This window comes from Ictidomys tridecemlineatus, chromosome 5, assembly GCF_052094955.1.
Source record: "Ictidomys tridecemlineatus isolate mIctTri1 chromosome 5, mIctTri1.hap1, whole genome shotgun sequence".
Taxonomy (NCBI): domain Eukaryota; kingdom Metazoa; phylum Chordata; class Mammalia; order Rodentia; family Sciuridae; genus Ictidomys; species Ictidomys tridecemlineatus.
Window position 1 is genome coordinate 47,323,662 of NC_135481.1, and position 11,831 is coordinate 47,335,492.

At 41.7% G+C, this 11,831-nt stretch overlaps 1 protein-coding gene across 1 annotated transcript; it reads right to left on the reverse strand.

The window, feature by feature from the left end:
* Positions 1-10,474: 10,474 nt before the first annotated feature.
* On the reverse strand, positions 10,475-11,401 carry LOC101966885 (olfactory receptor 4N5). The gene has a single exon (XM_005342475.2). The coding sequence runs from the start codon at positions 11,399-11,401 to the stop codon at positions 10,475-10,477; it is 927 nt and encodes a 308-aa protein (XP_005342532.2).
* Positions 11,402-11,831: the final 430 nt, after the last annotated feature.

Consider the following 11,831-nt stretch of genomic DNA (forward strand, 5'->3'; position numbering starts at 1 on the left):
GTCCTTTTGGCATGAGACGTGAAACATCATACTAAAAAGGACCCCTTACCTACGAACCTGGTTGACTTGATTGTATGGGATACCCATACCCCCTCCACTGTTTCCTGCCCACCAGTTAACATTCATCTCAAAGATCCTGACACCTTCCCCAATCAGGATCAATACCCCCTGTCCACAAAAGCTCTTCTGGGCCTACAACCTATTATTCAGGACCTTCTTAGCAAGGGTACCTCCATCCTGCTCACAATACTCCCATACTAGCAGTAGAAAATCCCAAAGGGTCCTATCATTTAGTTCAGGACCTACGACTCATCAACACCTCCGATAGGCCCATACATCTTTGGTTCCCAACCCGTACACTCTGCTGTCTCAGATCCCCCACACTGCCACCCACTTCTTGGTCATATATTTATAGGATATCTTTTTGCTTTTAACCTGGACTGTCCTTCCTCAGGGATTTCGAGATAGTCCACACCTCTTTGGACAAACCTTGGCCTCCGACCTCCAATCTTTTCACCCCCAGTGCCCCGAATCCACCCTCTTGCAATTGTCCGGCAAATCTCTTTGCCCACCTGCAGGGAGGAAAGCACCCCATCACAGCCTTTAAGGCTACGGTGGCCCTCAGGGACTCCTTCCTTGGGCAGATTCAAAAGTCCTACTCCTCTCACCTTTAAGACTCGGCCGCTAGAGAGATGCTTACCCGCCCCTTCCTCTCTCTTGCCCTGTCTCTCTCTCTCCCCTCTTTTAGGCCCTGGGAGTATCCAGCCTCTCCAGGAGGGGTTCAGAAAAGCCTTGGCCAACGTCTCCCACAACTCCAGCTCCATCCAGGATGAGAGCTTCAACTCTAGGATTTGGTGATGACCAATCTCTGCAGCTCGAACCTGCCACTTAGGCACTCCTGATTTTTTGGATCTAGTGGGGATGCCCCTTTTGCCCATAAATCAGTTTTCTCCTTCTTTCTTACTACCACGTTTGCATCTTCTTCCCTCCTCCTTACATGGGTAATATGTCCTCTCTGCCGGTTGACTCTCCCCTATAGCACCCAGGCCAGGTCCACTTATCCCTTAGACAACCAAAGCAGATGGCCCCTTTGTGGGTCCCTGGATCCCTCCATTCTAAGGGATCTCTACAATTACTGCGAGCATTCAAAAACAATGGGTAAAGATCTCTTATGTCCAGGCTTTCTTTTGCTCCGATCCAATCCTGCTTTCTGCACCTCTTGCAAACCTCTACAAATTCTTCTAGCCCGTCCAAAGGGAACTCAACAGATGACACAGTTCTCCTACTTAATTTCTTGGTCTTAAAGGGATATCGGGCCTATGCACAAAAGGCCCAAATAGCATGTAAAGAGTTCACATATCTCTCAAGGGAAAAAGGCCATTACAGTAGACAGAAAACAGCTTATTGTGTCTATACCTACACCAAAGACCAAAGATGACATACTCTCCTTCTTGGGTTTGGCTAGGTACTTCAGGGCCTGGACTCCCTCCTCACCAGGCTGCTATATAATCTGGCCAAGGGCCCCCAAGATGAACCCCTACCCTCAGCAGCAGGGAAGCCCTTTACAATCCTTAAAAATGCCCTCCTCCAGGCACCTACACTGCATCTCTCCGGCCTCTCCCAATCCTTCACCCTCTATGTACATGAGAAACAGGGACAAAGTCTGGGAGTTCTGGGTCAGCAATATGGCCCCACATTTGCACCAGTGGCCTACCTATCCAAATAGCTTGACCCCACCATCAGTGGCTGGCCCCATGCCTCAGAGCCTTTGCAGCAGCCCATGACCTCCAGGAAGAAGCACAGAAGGTTACCTTTGGCTCCCTGCTAACCATCTCATCTCCTCACCATCTAAATGATTTCCTCACTTACAAGGGGCTACAGTCACTTCCTCCTTCCAGGGTTCTATCCCTCCTTGTCTCATTCCTTGAAAATCCCTCCATCTCTTTTCAGTCCTGCCCTCCATTAAACCCTGCCTCCCTCCTCCCATCTTCTCCCTTACAAGATCCCATCCACAAATGCCTGGAGGTATTAGAGATGATTTTACCCTGTCCTACCACCATTTCTGAGGGACCCCTAAAGAGAGAGATAGAAGAAGATCTCAGAAGATGGAAAAATGTACCCTGTTCATGGATAGGCAGAACTAACATCATCAAAATGGCGATATTACCAAAAGTTCTCTACAGGTTTAATGCGATGCCAATCAGAATCCCAAAGGCATTTCTTGTAGAAATAGATAAAGCAATCATGAAATTCATATGGAAAAACAAAAGACCCAGAATAGCAAAAGCAATTCTAAGCAGGAAGTGTGAATCTGGAGGTATAGCGATACCAGAGCTCAAACTGTACTACAAAGCAATAGTAACAAAAACAGCATGGTACTGGTACCAAAACAGGCAGGTGGACCAATGGTACAGAATAGAGGACACAGAGACTAATCCACAAAGTTACAACTATCTTATATTTGATAAAGGGGCTAAAAACATGCAATGGAGGAAGGATAGCATCTTCAACAAATGGTGTTGGGAAAATTGGAAATCCATATGCAACAAAATGAAATTGAATCCCTTTCTCTCGCCAGCCACAAAAGTTAACTCAAAATGGATCAAGGAGCTAGATATAAAAACAGAGACACTGCATCTGATAGAAGGAAAAGTTGGCTACTATCTACATATTGTGGGGTCGGGTTCCAAATTCCTTAATAGAACGCCCGTAGCCCAAGAGTTAATAACAAGAATAAACAAATGGGACCTACTTAAACTAAAAAGTTTTTTCTCAGCAAGAGAAACAGTAAAAGAGGTAAATAGAGAGCCTACATCCTGGGAACAAATTTTTACCCCTCACACCTCAGATAGAGCCCTAATATCCAGAATGTACAAAGAACTCAAAAAATTAAACAATAAGATAACAAATAATCCAATCAACAAATGGGCCAAGGACCTGAACAGACACTTCTCAGAGGAGGACATACAATCAATCCACAAGCACATGAGAAAATGCTCACCATCTCTAGCAATCAGAGAAATGCAAATCAAAGCCACCCTAAGATACCATTTCACTCCTGTAAGATTGGCAGCCATTATGAAGTCAAACAACAACAAGTGTTGGCGAGGTGTGGGGAAAAGGGCACACTTGTACACTGCTGGTGGGACTGCAAAATGGTGAGGCCAATTTGGAAAGCAGTATGGAGATTCCTGGGAAAGCTGGGAATGGATCCACCATTTGACCCAGCTATTGCCCTTCTTGGACTATTCCCTGAGGACCTTAAAAGAGCGCACTATATGGATACGGCCACATCAATGATTATAGCAGCACAATTCACAATAGCTAGACTGTGGAACCAACCTTGATGCCCTTCAATAGATGAGTGGATAAAAAAATTGTGGCAGCTATACACAATGGAGTATTATGCAGCACTAAGAAATGACAAAATCATGGAATTTGCAGGGAAATGGATGGCATTAGAGCAGATTATGCTAAGTGAAGCTAGCCAAGCCCTAAAAAACAAATGTCAAATGTCTTCTTTGATATAAAGAGAGCCACTAAGAATAGAACAGGAAGGAAGAGCATGAGGAAAAGACTAACAGTAAACTAAGACGAATGGGGGGAGAGAAAGGAAGAGAGAAGGGAAAACATATGGAAATGGTAGGAGACCTTCAGTGATACACAAAATTATAAGAGGTTATGAGGGGCAAGGGGGAGGGGGAAAAAAGGGGAGAGAATTGAACAACAGCAGAGGAGGTAGAGAGGGAAGATGGGAGGGGAGGGGAGGGGAGGGGGGATAGTAGGGGATAGGAAAGGTAGCAGAATACAACATTCACTAATATGCCATTATGTAAAAATGTGAGTATGTAACAGAAGTGAGTCTGCATTATGTATTTGGGGAGTTCAAAACCCAATTGAGTCAAATGTATGAAAGATGATATATCATGAGCTCTGTAATGTTTTGAACAATCAATAAAAAAAGGAAAAAAAAAAGAAGGGGTTAAAGTGGTGGGGAATGCTGTCATTTCCTTCTCATCCATCATAGAGGCAAAACCTCTCCCACCCAATACCACCAACCAACAAGCTGAACTCATAGCTGCCACAAGGGCATGTGAGCTAGCAGAGGGAAAAACCCTCTCCCTATATACAGATTCCAAGTACATCTTTCATATCCTGATCTCCCACGCAGCCATTTGGAAAGAAAGGGGGCTATTGACCACCAGAGGGACGGCAGTCATTAATTCCACACTTATTTCTGGCCTACTATGAGCCTCCAGGCTGATTTCCCAACTAAAAATAATCCATTGCAAGGCCCATCAAACTGACTAATTCCAAGGCTCATCAAGCAGCTCAATCAGCTGCCCTACAGAGCTTTACCTCCTCTCCACTACTCTTCATTACCACCGGGGATTGGCCCAAAGATCCCCAACAACTCTTCCAGTTTCTTCACTCTCTTATTCCATTCTAGTCCACAGAGTCTCACTATTTTCCTTCACTCCTTTTTCACCCTTTCCCCACGTGATAAGACCCTCCTACAACAGATCATTTCCACTTGTCAGATCTGCCAGAGAATCAATATTAATACTCCATTAAAACCTTCTCATCAGGCCCATGGTCATATACTTTTTCAGGATGGGTTGAAGCTTTCCTACTTCTAACAAAAGGGCCTCTACAGTAGTTGATCTGTTGCTTACTCACATAATCCCCCGTTTTGGGATGCCCACTTCTATCCAATCAGACAATAGCCCAGAATTCACCTCACAGATAACTCAGGGACTGGCTCACACACTATCACTCCCTTGGCATTTCCATTACTCTTACTGCCCCCAGGCTTCTGTAAAGGTTGAAAGGACCAATTGGTCCCTTAAAGAGACCCTCACCAAGCTCACCATGGAATTAAGCCTGGACTGGGTAAAGGTGCTCCCTTTGGCTTTATTGCTCATTAGGGCCCTGCCAAAGAAGCCTTCTAATCTCTCACCTTATGAAGTCATGTAAGGCTGTCCCCTCATTCCTCCCAGATTGCCTACAGAACCCCTACTGGTCTGCAAAACCTATGCCCTGCCCCTCCTCTGAACTCTGGTCCTATCAGGACTGTCTCCTTCCTGACCCCAGTCTCTCTGAAAACCCTACCTACTTAACACCTGGTCAACTTGTTTACTATTGTCCACTGGGGGAAAAGCCCCCTCTAAAACCAAAATGGGAGGGTCCTGCTCAGGTGATTATGTGCCCTCCCTTGGCGGCCAAACTCAAGTTGTCTGATAACCAACTTACCCCGTGGATTCACATTTCCAGGCTTAAGCCCAGCACTCCTACACCTTCAGCAGAAGAGCCAATGATCGTCACCTGTCATTAAGTACTCTTGTCATCCCTCCCCACAATATGCCCTCAAGCTCCGCCTCTCTTGTGTCTCCATCTCCGTTCTTAGCCCAATACCTAATGCTCCCCCTCATTTCTGGCCCCTCTTGGTTCCTCTCTTCGCCCTATGTCTGGAGATTCAAAGCAAGTGACCCTAAGGGCCCTCTCCAGCCATACCCCCTTCTCCTCCTTACAGACCCCCTACTTGCTTGGATCTGGCCGGTAGTGGGACCGTTGTGTGTTGTCCTTCTGACAAACCACTTAGGTGTCCGGAGCATGGTGACCCCTGAATAAGTGTGAACTACCTTTATCATAAGAGAGCACTTTACCAGTTGCCTTCTTGGCCTAAGGAGAAACATGTGTGTTCTGTTTACCCTCCCAGAATTTTAAGTATTTAAGGTTGAGGTGTTTCACATAAAACCTGGAGAGATCTGAACAATGGGCCACCATCCTCCCTTGGCTACCTTCGTTCAGAGCTTAGGAGAAGCTGCCTTCTTTATTACAAAGCCCGTGCTTTTTTGATGTGACTAGGGAAAGCTGGGAACAATGATGGAAGTGAGAGAAGCAAGCTGGTTTGGGAAGCTGGGAAGAGAGAAGCAAGCTGGTTTCAGAGACACCCAGGTAGAAGAGAGTTTGAAGAGCAGCCTTAATAGAGAGGGGAGGGAGCTAGATTGGACTAGGAATGAAGAATGGAATTTAGGGTGTTAGGTACAGGACAGCCTGGTCTGCAGGTCATGCCAAACAAAGTTAGCTGCAGGATGACCTGGCTTCTCAAACCCTCTGTCTGGTTCTTTATCACCTGTTTGTTTCAAGCCCAAATGCCCAAGCCCCCCCCTCAAGGTTGAACACTTAACCCCCCTTGTGCCAACAAGGCAGCTTGCAGACCCAGAGACCCCCTTTGATTTGGGCTATAGAAACTCCCTGTGCCTCTTCCTTCCCTTTATCATAAAGTTCATTCATACTCGGGTAAAAAACCTCTAATCAAGCTTTTAACCAGCTTCTCCTCAGAAATTACCAACTTCTGGCTGCTGGATGATACCTCCAGTCAAGACCTATGCTGAATGGACTGACATCATCATGGATCCCTGATGGCAAGGAACATTCGTTGATCTGGTTCCTGAAGTTATACCAGTCCTCTCTGCCCTCCTGTGGGGGCTCCTTACTTCCCTCCTCTCTGATTCTCCCACACTGCCTCATCTCAGCAGAAAGCAGCCATAATGAGTTGATGCTCACTCTCATTTAATAACAAAGAGGGGGGAATGTTGGGAGTTACCCCGCTCCAAAGACTAACTTCCCCATCCCCCGAGAAGAGACATCCAATGGTGAGCCCTGCTGGCTCACATGATCCTTACCCACCAATCAGACTAGCCCTGCTAGCTCACATGATCCTTACCCACCAATTAGAAAGCACCCCATGCCAACTGTCAAACCCTTCAACCATTAAACTGTCATATCTGTCAAACCACCCCCGGCTCTATAAATATGAAGAAGAGCTGTTCCTCAATAAATGGGCATTTTCTCCGATGATGAGCCTTGTTTGTTCTTTCAGGGCCCTTCAAACAGCAGAATCACCAACAATAACTGTAAATACATGGAAAACAGTGCTGTGAATAGACTGTGAAAGGGACACCTGTAATAGGAAGAGAGATGAAAGAAAACTCACTGTCACTTTGTGCCACCTTAGCTGGGAGTACACACACAGGGTGATTCAAGGATTTTTGTTTTTGTTTCTGCTATTCTCTGCATGTGCTCAAATGACTCTAAAAGCATAACAGATGTTGACTTGGGGTTTCAGATAAATTTCCTAAGTAGGCAAATAAACAAATATAGAACCCATGAACAAAAAACAACTGTTTTTATTATATTTCAAACTTTCCTTTTATTTCAACTTGTTTCTACCTATGTATTTAGTATGTGAAAATATTCATGCTTGAAGTTTAGCAATTCCAGATTTTAAATGAAGCTTTTAATGTTTATTTCTTGTAGTATATTTACTTTACTATGTTTTTTCTTATTTCATACATTCTTTCTTTCCTTTTTCTAGCTGTTTTCAGGCAAAATAATACTTTTTCAAAATTGTCCTGAATTTTATAGTTAGAAGACTTCGTATTAGTATTTTACAGGATTTCATAAAGATTAATATCAAAGTATTAGTTTGACCAAATATTTTAATATATTAGAATCATAGAACACTTAAATTCCATGTTTATTGTTTCTTTCATTGTTCATGACTCTTTTCATGTGTACATATGTATGATAAACCCCTTAAAATACACTACTGTTTGTACAGTCAATAGTTAGTCTATACTTATTTACATATATCAACTTGACAATTAACTTATTCTTCATTCTTTAATTTATTGTTTCCTTCCAGGATTAGGGTCTCTTAACTGAAGAACTACCCCTAATACTGATTTAATACAAATTCTCAGGAAACAGATTTTCTAATTCTGTCTGAAAATGTCTTTCTCTCTTCTTCATTTAAATGGGTTTTTTTATCTCATAAAAATTATTTGAGGGCTGGGGATGTGGCTCAAGCAGTAGCGCGCTCGCCTGGCATGCATGCAGCCTGGGTTCGATCCTCAGCACCACATACAAACAAAGATGTTGTGTCCTCCGAAAACTAAAAAATAAATATTAAAATTCTCTCTCTCTCTCTCTCTCTCTCTCTCTCTCTCTCTCTCTCTCTCTCTCTCTTCTCTCTCTCTCTTTAAAAAATTATTTAACTTGCATTGTCATCTTTCAGCAATTTCAAGATATAATTGTACTCTGATTTCCATGTTTGTTTTATGAGAAAAAGCTGCCTTTACTGTTTATCTTTTCAAGTCAATATGTGCTTCCTTCTCTCAGTGGCTTCTAAGAGTCTCTGTATCATTGACTTTTCTCTGCTTTACATTCATGTGTTTGGGTCTTCTTTGTCAAATCTTTATTCTGCTTATGGACCAAAGACTTGTGGTACATGTGGTCCGTGTTGATGCCCTTTATCACTTTGTAGAAGTTCTCTGCAAATATTGCATCCCAGTTTCTCTTTTTCCCACAGTGCTTGGATGTCCACTACACATAGGTAGGACATTTCCTTGTATTTTACATAATTCTAATACACTTTCCTTAATTTCCTTTTTATCCAATTTGCATTTCATTTGAAATTTTTTGTTCACTTTATTTCTTGCTAACTCTTTAGTATTTTCCTGTGTTTACTCCAATTTTAAACTCATGATGAATTCTTATTTTCACAATTTTTAATAAATAGAATTTTATTTGATTTTTTCGTGAATTCTAATTTTCTGCTTAAATTTTTTATCTACTTATTATACATTATCTTCTGCTATCTTGAACATAGTTATCATTTTTATTTTAATATTATTATTTATGTTTATACACTGGATAGTCTCAGTGTACATGCAAGTGATTTTTTTTCTTATATTTAGAGAGCATACTCATATATTCCAATGATTTTCATTATACTATGAGTATAGTTTATTAAAAACAATAAGTTGCCTAGGCTCCAGATCATATACTCACTGCAAAATAAGATTGACCATGTTACTATAAGATCTACACACAGCACACTATTCTTCTTAACCCATGGAGTTAAGTGTGGGAAAACATTACCTTCAAGGGACATAGGCAATACATGGAGATAGTTGTCATTATTACAAGTGAGGAGGTGGTATTGGCATCAAGGTAGAGGTCAGGGATGCTTCACAGCAATCTATAACATACAGGGTAGCACTTCACAACAAAGAATTGTTGGGCTATAAATATCAGTAGTGTCATGGTTTAGAAAGCCCTCCTTTATCTAAAGAAGACTGTGGGTTTAAGCTAATTTCCAGCCTTCTTATTTCTATATTTATCCTCTTCAGAGGCATGGGAGATTAAAACGAGACCCTAAAGTCTTCTTACAACTTCTGATTAACTTATGTAAGTCTTCAATTCAGAAATCAGGGAAGTGGCCTAGGGACTAAAGAATATAAGGTTTCCATTTTATATGGGGATATCTACTACTGCTAGAGAAGCTCTAAGCTATTTTCCTGAGTATCGCACACAGTTTCAGTTCTATGGTCTTGTAGACTGCAATAGAAAAATAACTGTTCTATTCCCCATATCAATAATTGCTTGAGGACAGGATTTGCTGTTAACATTTTAATATATACTACTGCATTCCAAATTCACAGCCTGTTTTACAGTCCATTCAACTATTTTAAAAATACATAATACTTGGTATTACCCCCATCCAAGCAAACAAATAAATAGACAAAGAAATTGTAATGGATAAACATCTATAACTAAATAAAAATTAATACAACAAATAACCAACATAATTGCATTCAGGATGAAATCATTTGAAGTGAACTCAAGTTCCTCTCCAAGATTAACAACAATAGTAAAGGAGATCACAACATTCTCCAAATTTAGGAAAAAATAACTAATTAAGGTACCATTAAAATTACTTAACAGCATGATTTTTTTCTATTTAATAATATTTTATTTCTCATAGAATTCCTCCAGAATCTTGAAGCTCTTGCCTTAAGGCAAGTAAAAAACATTAATACTTACTCTCCAGTTTAATGCCTTTTATGGCCTCATTTAAAGTTTAAATGGCATGAACTTCTTTCCATTGCTTAAAATACTTCATGAGTGTTTTACCTGCAACCTCTCCTCTTTCAATTCTTTCTACTTTCAGATTCTTCAACTCCACTAAGCAACATTGTTCTTCTTTGTGGTCTTCAAATGTACCAATCTTATAAAATTGTGGATCTTTGTGTTAGTCATCCTTTCTGCCTAGAATATCTCAGGAAATTGTGTGGTTACTTCTTTCAGATCATTTTGTATCAGCTGAACCTCAAAAGACCACCTGGTTTGTGTCAGAATATCATACTTAACTATGAAAATTAAGGTATTTAGTACCTCCCCAATCAAACCACAGTACACCTGCATTTATTCACATGAATATAACCTAAGAAACCTGGAAAGTTAGTTTATCTCATTCATATACTTTAAACAGAGCCTGAAAATTGGAAGTGATTCATAATAGTTTGTTTACTAAATGACTCACTTATTCAGTACATGAAGTAATAATTTATATTATTTGAATTGGACTTTCTACTTTGTTGATTTACTCATTTTTCTACTTCATTTAGAACACCCTGTGCTGTCTTAATAGCTTTATCATGGAAGTTTTAACTTCCTGGTTGCGAAGTGTATAAATTACAGGGTTCAGCAAAGGAAAGATGACTGTATGAAAGAGAGCAACTACTTTGTCAACTGGAAAAACCCTGAAGGGGCGGGTGTAGATAAAAGTGGCAGGTCCAAACATGAGGAACACAATGATAATGTGGGTGGTGCAAGTGGAGATAGCCTTACTCTTCCCTTCGGAGGAGTGTCCCTTTACTCTGCAGAGGATGACAGCATAGGAGGCCAGAAGGCCCAGGAAGCCCAGCAGGGTGAGCAGGCCATTGTTGGAGACCATCAGGAGTTCCACCACATAGGTGTCAGTGCAGGCCAGCTTGATGACCTGTGGCACATCACAGAAGAAGTTGTCCAGCTGGTTTGGGCCACAAAAGGGCAAGTGCAGGATAAGGGCCACTTGCACAATGGCATGGGCAAAGGCCCCAAGCCACAGAGCCAACAGCAATGCATAGCAGACCCTGGGGCTCATGACTGTTGCATAATGTAGAGGCCGACATATGGCGATGTAGCGGTCAAAGGCCATGATAACAAGAAGGAACATCTCCCCGACACCAAGGAAATGCAAGAAAAACAGCTGGGTGATGCAGCAATTGTAGGAAATTACTTTCTTCTCAGAGAAGAAGTCCACCAGCATCCTGGGAGACACAATGAAGGAGTAGGAGGCATCCAGGAAGGCCAAGTTTCCCAAGAAGAAATAGAGGGGAGCATTAAGTCCAGGATCTGATCTTATAGTAAGAATGATAAGAACATTGCCAGGGAGGATTATGAGGTAGAACATTGAGACTAGCACAAAGAGCAGGATTTGGGCATCTTGAGATTGGGTCAAACCAAGGAGGATGAATTCTGTCACCACTGTGCTGTTTCCTGTGTCCATCACTTCCTAATCCAGAGAATCACAAAAGCAAATTGTTATGACCAACCTTTTTCTGCTCAATAGAACTTCTCCTAGTAAAAATAATATTTGCTACATCCCAAATTAGCATAGCTGAAAGCAACTTATGCCCCGTAATTCCCCTGAACCCTGAGTTTACCCTTCTTTCATTCTACTCATTCCTCACCAAGAGTTGCGTCTTCTAAATACACTTTCATTCCCATTTAACCTTGAATTTCTATATAACTGTGCTTGTGTAGGACTCGAGGCTATTTTGCTCACAATGTTTGGGAATATCCTCACTAACACACAACATAATCTTTAGCAAGATTGTCTGTTTTGGGGTTATTGATGACTCATCATTGTTGTTAATAGTAATTCATTATTTCTAATTGTCAGAATATGGGCCAACTCTGGGTCCCTTCTCCTGATT

Coding starts and splice junctions, on each gene's coding strand:
- LOC101966885 (XM_005342475.2), bottom strand. CDS start 11,401: ATGGACACAGGAAACAGCACAGTGGTGACAGAATTCATCCTCCTTGGT.